This window comes from Hemitrygon akajei, chromosome 15, assembly GCF_048418815.1.
Source record: "Hemitrygon akajei chromosome 15, sHemAka1.3, whole genome shotgun sequence".
Taxonomy (NCBI): Eukaryota; Metazoa; Chordata; class Chondrichthyes; order Myliobatiformes; family Dasyatidae; genus Hemitrygon; species Hemitrygon akajei.
The window spans coordinates 25,401,131-25,417,547 of NC_133138.1; the positions used below are offsets into that span (position 1 = coordinate 25,401,131).

Below are 16,417 nucleotides of genomic sequence, written 5' to 3' on the forward strand. Positions count from 1 at the left end.
AGATCCATCAACCATTTGCATGCTGCATAGTTCCCTGAAGATGGAATCTCATGTGGATAGGGTGGTGAAGAAAGCTTTTGGTATGCTGGCCTTTATAAATCAGAGCATTGAGTATAGGAGTTGGGATGTAATGTGAAAATTGTACAAGCCATTGGTAAAGCCGAATTTGGAGTATTGTGTACAGTTCTGGTCACCGAACTATCGGAAAGATGTCAACAAAATAGAGAGAGTACAGAGAAGATTTACTAGAACGTTACCTGGGCTTCAGCACCTAAGTTACAGAGAAAAGTTGAACAAGTTAGGTCTTTATTCTTTGTAGAAGGTTGAGGGGGAGCTTGATAGAGGTATTTAAAATTATGAGGGGGATAGATCGAGTTGACATGGATAGGCTTTTTCCATTGAGAGTAGGGGAGACTCAAACAAGAGGACATGAATTGAGAGTTAAGGGGCAAAAGTTTAAGGGTAACAAGAGGGGGAATTTCTTTACTCAGAGAGTGGTAGCTGTGTGGAATGAGCTTCCAGTAGAAGTGGTAGAGGCAGGTTCAGTATTGTCATTTAAAGTAAAATTGGATCGGTATATGGACAGGAAAGGAATGGAGAGTTATGGGCTGAGTGCGGGTCAGTGGGACTAGGTGAGAGTAAGTGTTCAGCACGGACTAGAAGGGCTGAGATGGCCTGTTTCCATGCTGTAATTGTTATATGGTTATGTGGTTATATGGTTACATTTCTTGTAATAGAGTCAACTGCAAGCAAATTAAGAAAAGTACAGGTTGATGCTACACTGTCTCCACTATGAACTATTTCCCAATAGAGAGCAAACAGGTGTTGGTGACAATCTTTGTGCCTCCGGTTGGAAAGCATATTGGCTCAAGCAAAGATCTTGCTGCTCAGAGGAGTCGTGAAAGTGACGAAAGCAGTAGTCTGGCTACAACAGTTTTTGTAGGCAACATATCTGAGAAAGCTTCTGATATGTTAATCAGGCAGTTACTTGCAAAATGTGGCTTGCTTTTAAGCTGGAAAAGAGTTCAAGGTGAGTTCATTCTGCTTTTGTGAGTATAAACAACCAGAATCCACTCTATGTGCATTAAAATCATTGTATGAACTTCAAGTGGGAGACAAAAAGCTGCTTGTAAAAGTAGATGGTGAGATGAAAGTCCAGCTGGAAGAATAGAAGGCCAAAAAGCAAGGAATCAATGGAGATACGAAAACAGTGGATTCATCAGGCGATGTGGATGAGGAAGCCAAGAGGAGAGATCAGATGGTAAAAGGAACAATAGAAGGATTAATAAGAGAATACTTCAGTGAACTAAATGCACCTTCCCAAGATCAAGATGAACATCTTAAAAAAAAAGAAATAGTAAAATAAAGAGGAGGATGACAGAAGTGCCATGGAAGTTAAAAAGTAAGAGGATAAACAAGATGTAATTTCTCAAGAAATCAACAAATTTAGAGATACTCACAAGCAACTAGAAGAAAATGGAAGTTGAGAAAAATAAAGACAAGTTGAAATAGAGAGAAGCAAGGATCAAAGTATATCCAGAGAGAAATGCCGAGAAAAGGAGAGGAAAGGTGTCCAGAGCTTTTGGAATCACTTCCTGCAACCTCAGAGTCAACTCCAACAATCACCACACAGGAGGATCCAGAGTATGAGATTGTTTCACAGCCACAAGTCTCACCTGCCAAGCAGAGTGATCCCTTGTCAGGAAAACCAATATCCTACAAGAGTAAGAAAGCCTCCACAGTGATTAAATCTTTTGGCTTGAATGGGGCAATTTAAAAAATCTGCTTTGCTCTGGATGTCTATATAGTATTTGTATTATCTTGCATATTGTGTATGTAGTTGAAATGTGCACTACATTGAATTGGAGTTTATAGCTAAGCAGGGAGGAGCATTGTGCATTTAATATTTCAGTAGTAAATTATAAATATATTGTTTGATAAAGCATTTTTGTTTGTTTAAATAATCCTTTGTGGGTTACATGTAAAAATAAGTACAAACGTGTAAGTTGCATACATCGTGACACTACCACATGGTGTTTGCATGCCTCACTTAAAGTAAAGAACAAACTACAACTTCCATCCTCGGGCTCCTATCTTTTTCATCAAATTAATTTTATGTTTTGGAGTTATAAAACGTAACAATGTGGATAGAAGTTCTTCCTCTGATGTCTGCCACCATGTGTTAATGAACATACATTCTATGCAATTTGTGAAAATTTGTTTCTTTTAATGCCAATTTGTTGTCAACAGGGGATATTTTTATCTGCCCGAGTCGGTTCTCACACCTACACACACAAAATGATGGAGGAACTCAGTAGGTCAGATGACCAGATGTCCTGAAGAAGGGTCTCAGCTGAAAACATTGACTGTTTATTCTTCCCCATTGATGCTGCCTGACCCGCTGAATTCCACGAGCACATTATGTGTGACAATCTGGATTTCCAGCATCTACAGAATATCTTGTTTAGAAAGGTCTCACAGTAGTCTTCCCCCTTTTACACGCAACTCCACCCATCGGCTTTGGTCTTCTCATATAATTTTAAAATTATGGACTATAAACACAAAAGAACAAAATAGCTGTCATCAACAACAAACAAACGATCTGCTAGAGGAACTCAAAAGGTGCTAATGCAAGAGTCTGACCTGGAGCAACAACAATTCCTTTCATCCCACAGACGTTCACCCTACTGAGTTCCTCCAACAGATTGTTTGCTGTCCCAGAGTCCAGCAGCTGCCGTCTCCTGTGTCTTCAAAAGAATTAATAAAATATCCAAACAGGAACTGGTTAGAAAGAGGAATTCTGTGTTCTGGGAAGCAAAGCATTAGCTCAGATACTTTTTAAAGGCAAGTTACATTGAATTTATTACATCATATGCACAATTGTGGTGATGGCATTTTGTGCAATGTTGTATGACATTGGAGATCATGGTCTTTGACCATGATTGGTCTTGGTCATTTTTTTCTACAGAGATTTGCCATTGTCTTCTTCTGGGCAGTGTCTTTACAAGACAGGTGACCCTGGCCATTATCAATACTCTTCAGAGATTGTCTGCCTGGTGTCAGTGGTTGCATAACCAGGATTTGTGATATGCACCAGCTGCTCATATGACCATCCACCACCTGCTCCCATGGCTTCATGTGACCCTGATTGGGGGCGGGGGGAGGGCTGAGTAGATACTACACCTTGCCCAAGTGTGATCTGTGGGTTAGCGAAAGGAAGAAGTGCCTTACACCTGCTTTGGTAGAGGCGTATCTCCAGCCTGCCTCCCTTATGGTGAGGTACAGGTGCAATAAAAAACTTGCTTACAACAGCATCACAAGCACATTGGTTCAGAAAAGACACATAAATTGTACATAAATTATTGCAAGCAATTGTACATAAATCTTACAAGACAGTAAAGAGAAAGACTGAACAAAGCAAGACATTCATGATAAATAAAAAAAAGAAGAGTGCATAGTAGTGCAAGAGGTGGTTTGTAGTGTTTTATTGCTGGGGTAGGATTAGGGTTGAGCAGGTCATTGCAAGAACCTAACAGTTGTAGGGCAGTAGTTGTTCTTGAAACTGTGGTGTGGAACTTCAGACTTCTGTACCTCTTATTTGAGAGAGAGAGTATGACCTACATGATTCAAATCCTCAATGATAGATGGTGCCTTCTTGAGGCAGTGCCTCACATAGATGATTTCAATGGAGGAGAGGGCTGTGCCCATGATGGACAGGACCGTGTCACAACTGTATGCAGCCTCTTGTGGTCATATGCACTGGGATTACTGCACCAGATCTTGATGCAACCAGTTGGGGTAGTTCTGTGGAAGTTTCTTAAAGTAGAACTGTATTCCCTAGAGCATAGGAGAATGAAGGGAAATTTCATAGAGATATACAAAATTATGAGGGATATAGAAAGGGTAAATGCAAGCAGGCCTTTTCCCTTGGGGTTGAGTGAGCCTAGAACTAAAGGGTTCTGTACCTCTTGCTTCTCAGTAGCAGACAAGATGAGGTATGACCCAGATGATGAAAATCCTCAAGGATAGATGCTGCTTTCTTGATGCCCTGTCTCATGTAGGTGATTTCAATAGTGGATGGGGTTAAGGATGAACAGTGAAAATTAGAGGGATCTTCTTTACGCAGAGGGTGGTTATAGTGTGGAACGAGCTGCTAGTAGAAGTGGTGGATGCAGATTCAATTTCAATATATGAAAGAAATTTGGATCGATATATGAATGGGAGGGATATGGAGGGTTATGGTCTGGGTGCAGGTGGATGGGAGTAGGCAAATTACTACTTCAGCATCGCTAGATGGGCTGAAGGGCCTGTTTCTGAGCTGTAATGTTCTATGATTTTAACTCTGTGACTATTTGCTGACATGCTGAATCTCCTTAAGTTTTGAAGAAAGTTAAGGCGTTGGAACTCTTTCTTCATGATGAGAGGATAAAAAAGCGGGAGAAAGAATAAAAATATGGAATAGCTAAAATAAATTAAGTGAAATAAGAAAAGACCTCAGGAGTATAAGCATCAGCACAGGCTGGTTGAGAGACATGTCTGTTTTCCTGAGCTAAATTCCATCCCATTTTTCGGGAACACATCTAATCCAGGTCACAGTCAGAAGGTATCAAGTTGTCTGTCCAAATGTTCTCAATATTGCTGCCAACTTCATCTGACTGTTCCTACAACTTCTTCAAATGTCGTTTTCAAAGTTTATTGATCTTTGAATATTAAAATATATAATTATATCTATGAAAATTATATTCTGCTCCTATTAATGATTTTGTTCACTACCTGATGTTCAGTCAGCCTTCTGGCTTTTATATTTTGTAAATATCTTTGTAATTACTGAATCGCTGATCAAGGGAAATATTAGGTCAAATCATGTTAGCTCTAACTAAAAATTCTGAATAGAAATGCTGGCATAATATTGTTCTGAGATGGTTAAGTCTCAATTTACTCTAACCCATCATGTGTCCCAGATGCTCTGTGGTATATAAGATAAAGTTTTGCATTTTTCATAACATTTCTTCACACCGAGCACCACACAGATCTAGTATAAATCAGCTTCCATCATCTTTACTAAGCTCACATTCTGCTACATAAAAGTAATTTTCATAGTATTCCCAAAACACACATCCTCCAAGAATAAAATTCAATGTTTCAGAGTATTTACTTACCTTTAGATGTTTTGATCTGCTAAAGCGCAACACATCACATTTGGCCAGTTAAATTCCATCTGCCAATTCTCTGTCTATGCCTGAGTCTGGGCCATATCCTGCTTCATCCTTTGTCAATCATCCACGCTATCCACAATACCAAAATTCTTTCTGTTATCTGCAAACTTACTATCCTGTCCATCTACATCCAGATCATTTATATACAGCTCCCAATACAGATCCCTGCAGAGCACATCTGGCGTGGACCTTCAGTCAGAATAAGTCCTAGCAAGCATTAATCTCTGTCTTCTATGGGCAAGCCAATCCAAACAGCCAAGTCAAATGTGGATCCTATACATGTCAATCTTCTGGATGAGCATATCTTGAGGGACCTTATCAAAACACATCCACATAAACAATATACAGAACTCTACCTCTATCAATCACTTTCATCATCTCCTTGAAAACTCAATCAACTTGGTCAGTCAAAGCGTTATGTTCCTTCTTAGTAATAATGATATTTAGCTCTGAATAAAGTAGGAAAAAGAAAGCTGAAGGGAAAGTGAAGTCATGATGATAAAATCAATGATGTAGTAGTGGAAAGTGACTGTCTCCTTTCGTCTGGCTTTCACTGCCATTGACGATCACATTGTTCTGAGCCCACTTTTTCTCTTTCTCTACTGTAGGACTACCGGTTAAATATTTTCCTGCGGCAGCAATGGAACGACCCGCGGCTGGCTTACAGCGAGTTTCCTGATGACTCACTGGATCTGGATCCATCCATGTTGGATTCTATTTGGAAACCAGATTTGTTCTTTGCTAATGAAAAAGGAGCTCATTTTCACGAAATTACGACAGACAACAAATTGCTGCGAATTTTTAAAAATGGTAACGTCCTCTACAGTATCAGGTAAGCGGCAGTCATGTAGAACTGGGTGAGGGCAACGTGCAGGCTGTTAAGGAACTGGCAACCATGAAGTATTCACTATAGGTTAACTGAAAATGGTGGGGTATTTAGTCAAAGTGGCCTCTCCGGGTCCAAAAAATGATACAAATGTTTGTTTTACACATTTTTCTTTTGATCACAAGACCCTATTGTACATTAATAATACAAAAACAGTGAAAGTCAGACCATGCCACTCTGGAATTTGGGCTAATTTTATTTTGTGACTGCATGTGTTGGATCATGACTATATGGTGTGTACTCCGTGGTCCCAGAGGGAAAATGTTTGATTTAGATGTATACATGCTTAAGGTTGAATGACAATAAACTTGAACTTGACCTTGAATAAAGCAGAACACAGCATAGGCAAAGAGCGAGCAACTAACACAGAGCAGACCACGTACTACGTTATGAAATAAAAGTAGAGGTTGCCGGAAATGCTCAGCTGGCCGGGCAGCCTGAGTAGCGAAAAAGACAGAGTTGTTTCTGTTTACTGACCCTTCATGTCAAAGTTTGGAGTTCACTTCCAGCGGCGTCTGCAAGAAACTTGTAAGTCCTTCCTATGAATGCATGGGATTCCTCCAGGTGCTTCAGTTCCCTCCAACAGTGCAAAGATGTACCAGTTAGCTGGTCAATTGGTCATTGTAAATTGTCCTGTGATTAGGCTAAGGTTGCTGGGCAGTGTGGTTCATTGGGCTGGAAGGTCTTGCTCTGCACTGTATCTCTAAATATAATATAATAAAATAAATACATTTACTTTTCAATGAATCAGAACAGGAGCTTGTAGAGTATGGAGAGAATTTGACAGCTATACAGCAATCAATTATATATCCAACAATTATTGTGTTTAACTCTGATATCACATTAGCCTAGGGCCAGGTTACATCAATCTTTACTGATGTACATTTGCCTTATGTTTGATTGCAATCACTAACCACCACAGAAATTGTTAGTATTATTTGGCTTTGAGAGCATTGTATTGTAAAGACTGGTCTTTGAAGAGAAGCAACCGCTAGTTTTCAGATGCAACTTACACAGGATGCTGCAATTTCACTTTGCCCATTGACCAACGGCTTGAATATCCTATTTATATTAGCAGTACTTCAACTACGTTTTTGCATTCCTGTTAGCTGTACACGCAGTGGCTACTTTATTAGGTGCGTTGGCGCGTGGCCAAGTGGCTAAGGCGTAGGTCTAGTGATCTGAAGGTCACTAGTTCAAACCTCAGCGTGTTATGTCCTTGAGCAAGGCACTTAACCACACATTCCTCTGCGACAACACCAGTGCCAAGCTGTATCAGCCCTTGCCCTTCCCTTGGACAACGTCAGTGCATGGAGAGGGGAGACTTGCAGCATGGGCATCTGCCGGTCTGCATAAAAAAGACCTTGCCTGGGCCTCAGTCAACATCGAAATCGATGACTGCTGAAGAAGAAGACTTCGTTAGGTGCAGGAGTGGGACCAGAGAGCTCTTCTGTTGCTGTAGCCCATCCACAACACAAAACAACAGCCTGCGCATCAAAGATGCTCTTCTGCACACCACTGTTGTAACACATGATCATTAAAGTTACTGCTGCTTTCCAGTCTAGCCATTCTCCTCTGATCTCTCCCTTTAACAAGGGTTTTCACTCACAAGACCGCTATTCACTTGAATTTTTTCTTACACAATCTCTGTAAACTCCAAAGACTGTTGTGTGTGAAAATGCCATGAGATCAGCTATTTCTGAGATAGTCAAACCACCCCATGTGGCACCAACAGACATTCCACGGTCAAAGTCACTTAGATCACATTTCTTCGCCTTCTGATGTTTGGTCTGAACAACAACTGAACCTCTTGACCGTGTCTGTATGCTTTTATGCATTGAGTTGCTGCCACACGATTGGCTGATAAGCTAAATGAGCAGGTGTACAGGTGTACCTCATAAAGCTGCCACTAGGTGTACAGAGCTCTGTTTAGGTCCTACTAGTGCAGAACAGGCAAACGTGCAGATCCTTCCCTCACTCTAAAATCATTCGTGTTTAATTTTCAAAATACTGCCTGAGCCAACAGACCAACTGGGATCATTTTGAACCAAAATGATCCCAGTCATCCCGCGGGTGACGTCAGCAGCGAGCGAGTTTAAAAAGAGGCCCACTTTTAGGAGCGGGCAGCGGAGTGCTGGGCTTTGGCTCAGTGGGCTTCGGCGCAAGGGGACTTCGGTGAGAGGAAGTCAGTGATCCTGAGTACGTGCTTGCTGAGGTAAAAAAGGTAAGGTCAGTAGGTACTTTTTTCATTTATTCAGACTAATCTGGGATCAGGTAATGGGGGAGACAGTTAGAGCAGTGGTGTGCTCCGTATGCGGTATGTGGGAGGTCAGGGTCAACACAGTTGTCCCTGATGACCACACCTGCAAAAGGTGCATCCAGCTGCAGCTCCTATCAGACCGAGTTAGGGAATTGGAGCAGGAGCTGGATGAACTATGGATCATTCGGGAGTCAGAGGCAGAGATAGATAAGAGTTATCGGGAGGTAGTCACACCGAAAAGACAGGAGGTAGGCAAATGGGTGACAGTCAAGAGAGGCAGGGGGAGCAGACAGAGAGAGCAGAGCACCCCTGTGGCTGTTCCCATCAACAATAAGTATACCATTTTGGATACTGTTGGTGGGGATGACCGACCAGGAACAAGTTGCAGTGGTCCTGTCTCTGGCACTGAGGTTGGACCCTTGACTAAGAAGGGGAGGAGGGAAGAGAAGAGACCGGTAGTGATAGGGGATTCTATAGTCGGGGGGCAGATAGGAGATTTTGTGGGGAAGATCGGGAGTCTCGGATGGTATGTTGCCTCCCTGGTGCCGGGGTCCGGGACATCTCAGATCGGGTGCAGGTTATTCTCGAGAGGGAGGGCAAGAACCCAGATGTTATGGTCCATGTAGGGACCAACGACGTGGGTAGGATGAGTGAGGGGCTCCTGCGTAGTGAGTTCAGGGAGTTAGGTGCGAAGCTGAAGGGCAGGACCTCTAGGGTAACAATCTCAGGATTGCTACCTGTGCCACGTGCGAGTGAGGCAAGGAACAGAAGGATTATACAGATTAATACGTGGCTGAGAGGATGGTGCAGGAGGGAGAGCCTCAGGTTTTTAGATAATTGGGCTTTGTTCCAGGGAAGGTGGGATCTGTTCCAACGGGACGGTTTACACCTGAACTGGAGCGATACTAACATTCTTGCAGGAAAATTTGCTAGTGCTTCTCGGGGGGGGGGGGTTTAAACTAAATTTGCAGGGGGCAGGGATCCAGAATGCGAGAGAGGATAGCGAGATGAAGAATAAAGGACAGGTGGGGACTACACAGTTCTGGAATATTAAGTGTGTAGTAGAGAAAGGTGAGGCGGAACAAGTGATAAGGAGGACACATGTACAGAGGGATGGTCTGATGGAACATGGAGTTAAATGTGCTTAAAGAATAAGTAAATTTAGGAAGGACAACAAAATTCAAGGGGCGTATAGCCCGATGGGAGTTCGGGGAGCTGGGTTAAGCACAATAGGCTGCGATTTAAACAGAGAGAGGAGAAATGGGCTAAAAATTCTATATCTGAATGCACGGTGTGTCAGAAATAAGGTGGATGAGCTTGAAGCTCAGGTGCGAATGGGTAACTATGATGTTGTTGGGATAACGGAGACATGACTGCAGGGAGATCAGACCTGGGAAATGAATGTACAAGGGTATACGTGCTATCGTAGGGTCAGAAATGTGGGCAGAGGGGGTGGGGTGGCCCTGTTGGTGAGGAATGAGATTCGGTCCTTTGCAAGGGGGGACATAGGATCAGGAGAAGTAGAGTCTGTGTGGATAGAACTGAGGAACAGTAAGGGCAAAAAGACCCTAATGGGTGTTGTCTACAGGCCACCAAACAGTAGCATGGATATTGGATGCAAGTTGAATAGGGAGTTAACATTGGCATGTGGCAAAGGTAATGTCGCAGTAGTTATGGGGGATTTCAACATGCAGGTGAACTGGGAGAATCAGGTTGGTGCTGGACCCCAGGATAAGGAGTTTGTAGAGTGTCTACGGGATGCATTCTTGGAACAACTTGTACGAGAGCCGACCAGGGACAAGGCTATTCTGGATTTAGTGTTGTGTAATGAACAGGATTTGATAAGCGATCTTGAAGTAAAGGAGCCATTAGGAGGTAGTGACCATAATATGATAAGTTTTTATCTGCAATTTGAGAAGGATAAGGGCAAATCAGAGGTATCAGTGTTGCAGTTGAACAAAGGAGACTATGGAGCCATGAGGGAGGAGCCGGCCAAAGTTAAATAGACGGATATCCTAGCAGAAAAGACAGTGGAACAGCAATGGCAGGTATTCTTGGGAATAATGCACAAGGTGCAAAATCAGTTCATCCCCCGAAGAAGGAAGGATTCAAAGGGGGGAAAGGGGCCACAGTGGTTGACAAAGGAAGTCAGAGATTGCATAGCATTAAAAAAAAGGAAGTATGACAGAGCTAAGGTGAGTGGGAAGACAGATGATTGGGAAATGTTTAAGGAACAACAGAACTTAACTAAAAAGGCAATAAGGGGAGAAAAAATGAGGTACGAACGCGAGCTAGCCAGGAATATAAAGGAGGATAGCAAAAGCTTTTTTAGGTATGTGAAGAGAAAGAAGATAGTTAAGAACAATGTTGGGCCCTTGAAGAATGAATTGGGTGAAATTGTTATGGGAAACAGAGAAATGGCAGAAGAATTTAATAAGTACTTTAGATCTGTCTTCACTAGGGAAGACGCAAGTAATCTCCCAGATGTATGGATGGGCCAAGGACATAGGGTAACAGAGGAAATGAAACAGATTGACATTAGGAAGGAAACGGTGATGAGTAGACTGATGGGACTGAAGGCTAACAAATCCCCAGGTCCAGATGGTTTGCATCCTAAGGTACTAAAGGAGGTGGCTCTGGAAATTGCGGATGCATTGGTAATCATTTTCCAATGTTCCTTAGATTCAGGATCAGTTCCTGAGGATTGGAGAATGGCTAATGTTATCCCACTTTTTAAGAAAGGAGGGAGGGAGAAAACAGAGAACTATCATCCTGTCAGCCTAACATCAGTAGTGGAGAAGATGCTAGAGTCCATTATTAAAGATGAAATAGTGGCATATCTAGATAGCAGTGATAGGATTGGGCCGAGCCAGCATGGATTTACCAAGGGCAAATCATGTTTGACTAATCTGTTGGAGTTTTTCGAGGATGTAACCAGGAAGTTAGACAAGGGAGATCCAATGGATGTAGTGTATCTTGATTTTCAGAAGGCATTTGATAAGGTCCCACATAGGAGATTGGTGGGTAAAATCAGAGCTCATGGCATTGGGGGGAAGATATTGACATGGATAGAAAACTGGTTGGCAGATAGAAAGCAAAGGGTAACGGTGAATGGGTGTTTCTCGGAATGGCAGGTGGTGACTAGTGGGGTGCCACAGGGTTTGGTATTGGGACCACAGCTGTTTACGATTTACATCAACGATTTAGATGAAGGCATTGAGAATAACATCAGCAAGTTTGCTGATGATACTAAACTGGGTGGCAGTGTGACATGTGATGAGGATGTTAGGAGAATTCAGGGTGACTTGGATAGGCTGGGTGAGTGGGCAGATACTTGGCAGATGACGTTTAATGTGAATAAGTGTGAGGTTATCCACTTTGGGAGTAAGAACAGGAAGGCAGATTATTATCTGAATGGTGTAGAGTTAGGTAAGGGAGAAGTACAAAGAGATCTAGGAGTCCTTGTTCATCAGTCACTGAAGGTGAATGAGCAAGTGCAGCAGGCAGTGAAGAAGGCTAATGGAATGTTGGCCTTTATTACAAAGGGAATTGAGTACAAGAGCACGGAAATCCTTTTGCATTTGTACAGGGCCCTGGTGAGACCACACCTGGAGTATTGTGTACAGTTTTGGTCTCCAGGGTTAAGGAAGGACATCCTGGCTGTAGAGGAAGTGCAGCGTAGATTCACAAGGTTAATTCCTGGGATGTCAGGACTGTCTTACGCAGAGAGGTTAGAGAGACTGGGCTTGTACACGTTGGAATTAAGGAGATTGAGAGGGGATCTGATTGCAACATATAAGATTATTAAGGGATTGGACAAGATAGAGGCAGGAAATATGTTCCAGATGCTGGGAGAATCCAGAGGGCATGGTTTGAGAATAAGGGGTAGGTAATTAAGGACAGAGTTAAGGAAAAACTTCTTCTCCCAGAGAGTTGTGGAGGTCTGGAATGCACTGCCTCGGAAGGCAGTGGAGGCCAATTCTCTGCATGCTTTCAAGAAGGAGCTAGATAGGTATCTTATGGATAGGGGAATCAAGGGATATGGGGACAAGGCAGGAACCGGGTATTGATAGTAGATGATCAGCCATGATCTCAGAATGGCGGTGCAGGCTCGAAGGGCCTAATGGTCTACTTCTGCACCTATTGTCTATTATCTAAAATGGGTTATGTGGTATCCCATGTAGAATTTTAAAGACCAAGATGAAAATTCAATGGGGGAAAGTCATGAAGTGTAAATAAATAAAGATTTTATGCCTGTAAACATTGAGAAAACAAACTGTTAACATGCTTTACATCTCAGAAAATAGATGCTGAGCTCCAGCAGAGTTGCAGATGTTTCCCTCATTGGAAGTGATGTAAAAGAGAATTAGCTCAGTATGTCAGGATGGAGATGCATTGTGTTGAATTCTGCTCAAGTGGATCTGCCGTCTGGGCTCACCCTTTGCACGCTCCACACACATTATTAAATTTTAAAATAAATTACTTGCAGAACACAGTCTCTAACTCTATTGAATGAAGAGATGATCAGTGACATTTAACTATAACTAATATGTACACTCAATGGCCACTTGGTTAGTTATCTCCTGTACCTAATAAAGTGGCCACAGAGTGTGTGCTTGTGGTGATCCACTTCAAGTTTCAACATACTGCACAACCTTCTGCACACCACTATTATAAGATGTGGTTATTTCAGTTACTGTCTGCCATTGCCCTCTGACCTCTCTCACTACGAGACTGTTTTAACCACAGAACTGAGGCTTGCTGAATTTTGCATTCTCTGAAAACCGTAGAGACTGTTGTACATGAAAATGTCAAGAGATCAGCAGTTTCTGAGATACTCAAACCACCCCCCCTCTGGCACAAACAATTATTCACTCAGATCACACTTCTTCCCCATTCTGACAGTTGGTTTGAAGAACCTCTTGACCATGTCTGCATGTTTTTATGCACTGTGTTGCTGCCACATGATTGACTGATTATATATTTGTATTAATAAGCAGGAGTACAGGTGTTCCTAAGAAAGTGGCCACTAGTGTAACTATTAACTGAAGTTAAAGCAATGCATTCCCAGAGAAGTTGGATGGATGAAGTGGAAACCAGTGCAAGCTATTCAGTGAGATTGTGATTGATTTTATTGAATTGAATTTCTGCTTATTCTTCTTTTCTGTTCTCAATGTAACATGTCCCATTCAGAAGATTAAGTTTGCACTGATGTGTCTAGTAGGTTGTATCACCCCTCAGCTGATTGTAGACTAGAGGCGTGTCTATTTACATTAATTATTCCTCCCAGTACAGGGCCCATACGCTATGTGCTAAGAAAAAAATGATATGTTTCAAATTACCTGGTGGTTCCTTTGGAAAATTTATTTGTTCCATAATCACCTCACTTGATTAGTTCTGGATTACTTTGCTGCAGGTGGTAGGGCATAACTCTTAGGGGAACATTCCTTTTTGATAGAAGGAAACTTTTCTAACAGTACTGCTGCATTTATATTGTTGTGGATTTAATATTTCAGTAATATTTGAGTAATACTGTAAATACCTTGTTTGATTAACCATTGTTGTTTGTTTACATAATACGTTACGGGTTATATATAAGAAGAACATAAATGACCTACGTCATTATGCCACCACGAAAATTAAGCGGGCATGTTTTCCCGGCTCCCATATTTTTATTTCAATTAGTTTCTGGAACTACAAAAGATAACAGTGGTGACAAGGTAGTTTTAAAATGAGCCTGAAAGGACTGCCTACCTGTTGAAGCACAGTATGCTTTTTCTTCAAAAGGGGAGAGAGACACTTGAGTTAAAAAAAGGGCAGAAAACAGACCAGTACTCATAAACAGTGAGTACCAGGTGATGTGATAATAAATACATTTTAAAAAGGCGGAAATGGCTGGCTATGTTGGAAAGATAGACACAAAGTACACTGCAGATGCTGGGGTCAAAGCAACATGTACAACACGCTGGAGGAACTCAGCAGGTCGGGCAGCATCTGTGGAAATGAGCAGTCAACGTTTCGGGCTGAGACCCTTCGTCAGGACTGAAAAGGGAAGGGGCAGGGGCTCTATAAATTAGATAGGCAGAGGGTGGGAAGGAGAAGGCTGATAAGTGCCAGGTGAAAAACCAGTAAGGGGAAAGATCAAGGGGTGGGGAGGGGAAGCAGGGAGGGGATAGGGAGGAAAGGTGAACAAGGAATGTAGGGGGAAAGCACTATGGGTAGTAGAAGGAGGCAGAACCTTGAGGGAGGTGATAGGCAGCTGGAGGAGGAGGCAGAGTGAAACTGGAATGGGGGAAGGGAGAGGGAGGGAATTACCAGAAGTTGGAGAATTCAATGTTCATGCTGAGGGGCTGGAGACTACCCAGACGGTATATGAGGTGTTGCTACTCCAACCTGAGTTTGGCCTCATCATTGCCGTAGAGGAGGTCATGTATGGACATATCCGAATGAGAATCTGAAGCAGAGTTGTAATGGGTGGCAACCGGGAGAGCTTGTCTGTTGTGGCGGACGGAGCGGAGGTGGTCGATGAAGCGGTCCCCCAATCTGCATCAGGTCTCCTTCTTTATAGGGCCCCTATAGGTTCCTTATCCGGCAAAGCTGAGTACCAGCATGTGAGATCGCGTGATCTTTTCTGGTTAAATCAAAAACCTCTACAAAAGGGGTCAGCTTATACAAAGATAACATGAAAAAGTTACTTTTTTAACCTTGAAAATAGAGGTCGGCTTATACTCTGGGTAGGCTTATACACCGGAATTTATGGTAAATGGACTGCACAGGGAAGAGAAAAAGATAAAAAGTCAAATTGCAATTTCAAACAGAGCACTAATCTGCATACATGAAAAATCTGAGTGACACAGGATTGGGTAGCAATGAAATTTACAATCTGAAAACAAACAAGGGACAAACAATATGTATAAACAAGCTGGATGAACTCAGCAGGTCGGGCAGCATCCATTGAAACGAGCAGTCAACGTTTCTGGCTGAGATCCTTCGTCAGGGACAAACAATGTTGCTTACACCAGAAATGAATGACAAATTAATTAAAACGGAATCTAACACTGGCTCAGCTGTTTCATTCGTTACACAAAATGAGTTTGAACAACAACATTTCAAAGATACTAGACGTACAAAAAAGCTGGATGAACTCAGCAGGTCGGGCAGCATCCTTTGAAAGAACCAGTCAATGTTTCGGGTCGAGACCCTTCGTCAGGACTAAAGATACTAAACTGAAGCCTTCAGATATCCAGCTAAGAACTTGTACTGGAGAAAAGATAACTCCTCTGGGAATAACATTTGCAACAGTGAAATACTGTAGGAACCAACAAGCCGCATTGGGCTTGTATGCGATAAAAACAGGACGGCCGGTATTGTGGAGTCATGATTGGCTGAGACAATTACAACTTGACTGGAGATCCATCCACCTTTTTAATGCCACATCTCCTGCAATAGAGTCAACTAAAAGTAAATTAAGAAAGGTACAGGATGATGTCACAGCTGTGTTCGAGAATGGCACTGGAAAACTCAAACACATCAAGGGTAAAGTAGTGTTGAATGAAAATGCCACATCCAAATTTTACAAAGTCCTTACACCATCCATGATCAAGAGGCCAGTGAGCTAGGTCGCATGGTGGCTGAAGGATTTCTTTGCAAGTTTGAGTGGAGTCCATTGACAATGCCAGTGGTCAGTGCCAAGAAGAGTTTGTCTGTCAGTATCTGTGCTGATTTTAAGGTCACCATTAACCCAGTACTGAAAGTAGATTAATACCCTCTGGCCAGGATAGAGGATACCTTTGCAAACTTTTCTGGAAGAAAACACTTCAGCAAAGTGAACTTAGCTGAGGACTATCTACAGATGGAGTTGAAAGAAGAGTCCAAAGTGTTTCTCACCATAAACACTCACAAAGTGCTTTATTGCTATGATCGACTTATTTTTGGAATAGCATCTGCACCTGCACTCCGGCAGAAAGCTATGGACCAGCTGCTGCAAGACTGCCCAGACACTCAGCGTTACCAGTGAGGATGAAGAGAAACATTTTCAAATTCTCAAGACAGTGT

General features: G+C 42.4%; 1 protein-coding gene across 2 annotated transcripts in view; it reads left to right on the top strand.

Annotated features, from left to right (window-relative positions):
• Window positions 1-16,417, top strand: part of glra1 (glycine receptor, alpha 1) — a 132,968-nt gene that overhangs the window by 79,443 nt on the left and 37,108 nt on the right. For both annotated transcript variants that reach the window (XM_073067308.1, XM_073067309.1), the window contains exon 4: window positions 5,825-6,048. In XM_073067308.1, the coding sequence (XP_072923409.1) occupies window positions 5,825-6,048 (224 nt within the window). The remainder of the gene's footprint in view (window positions 1-5,824; window positions 6,049-16,417) is intronic.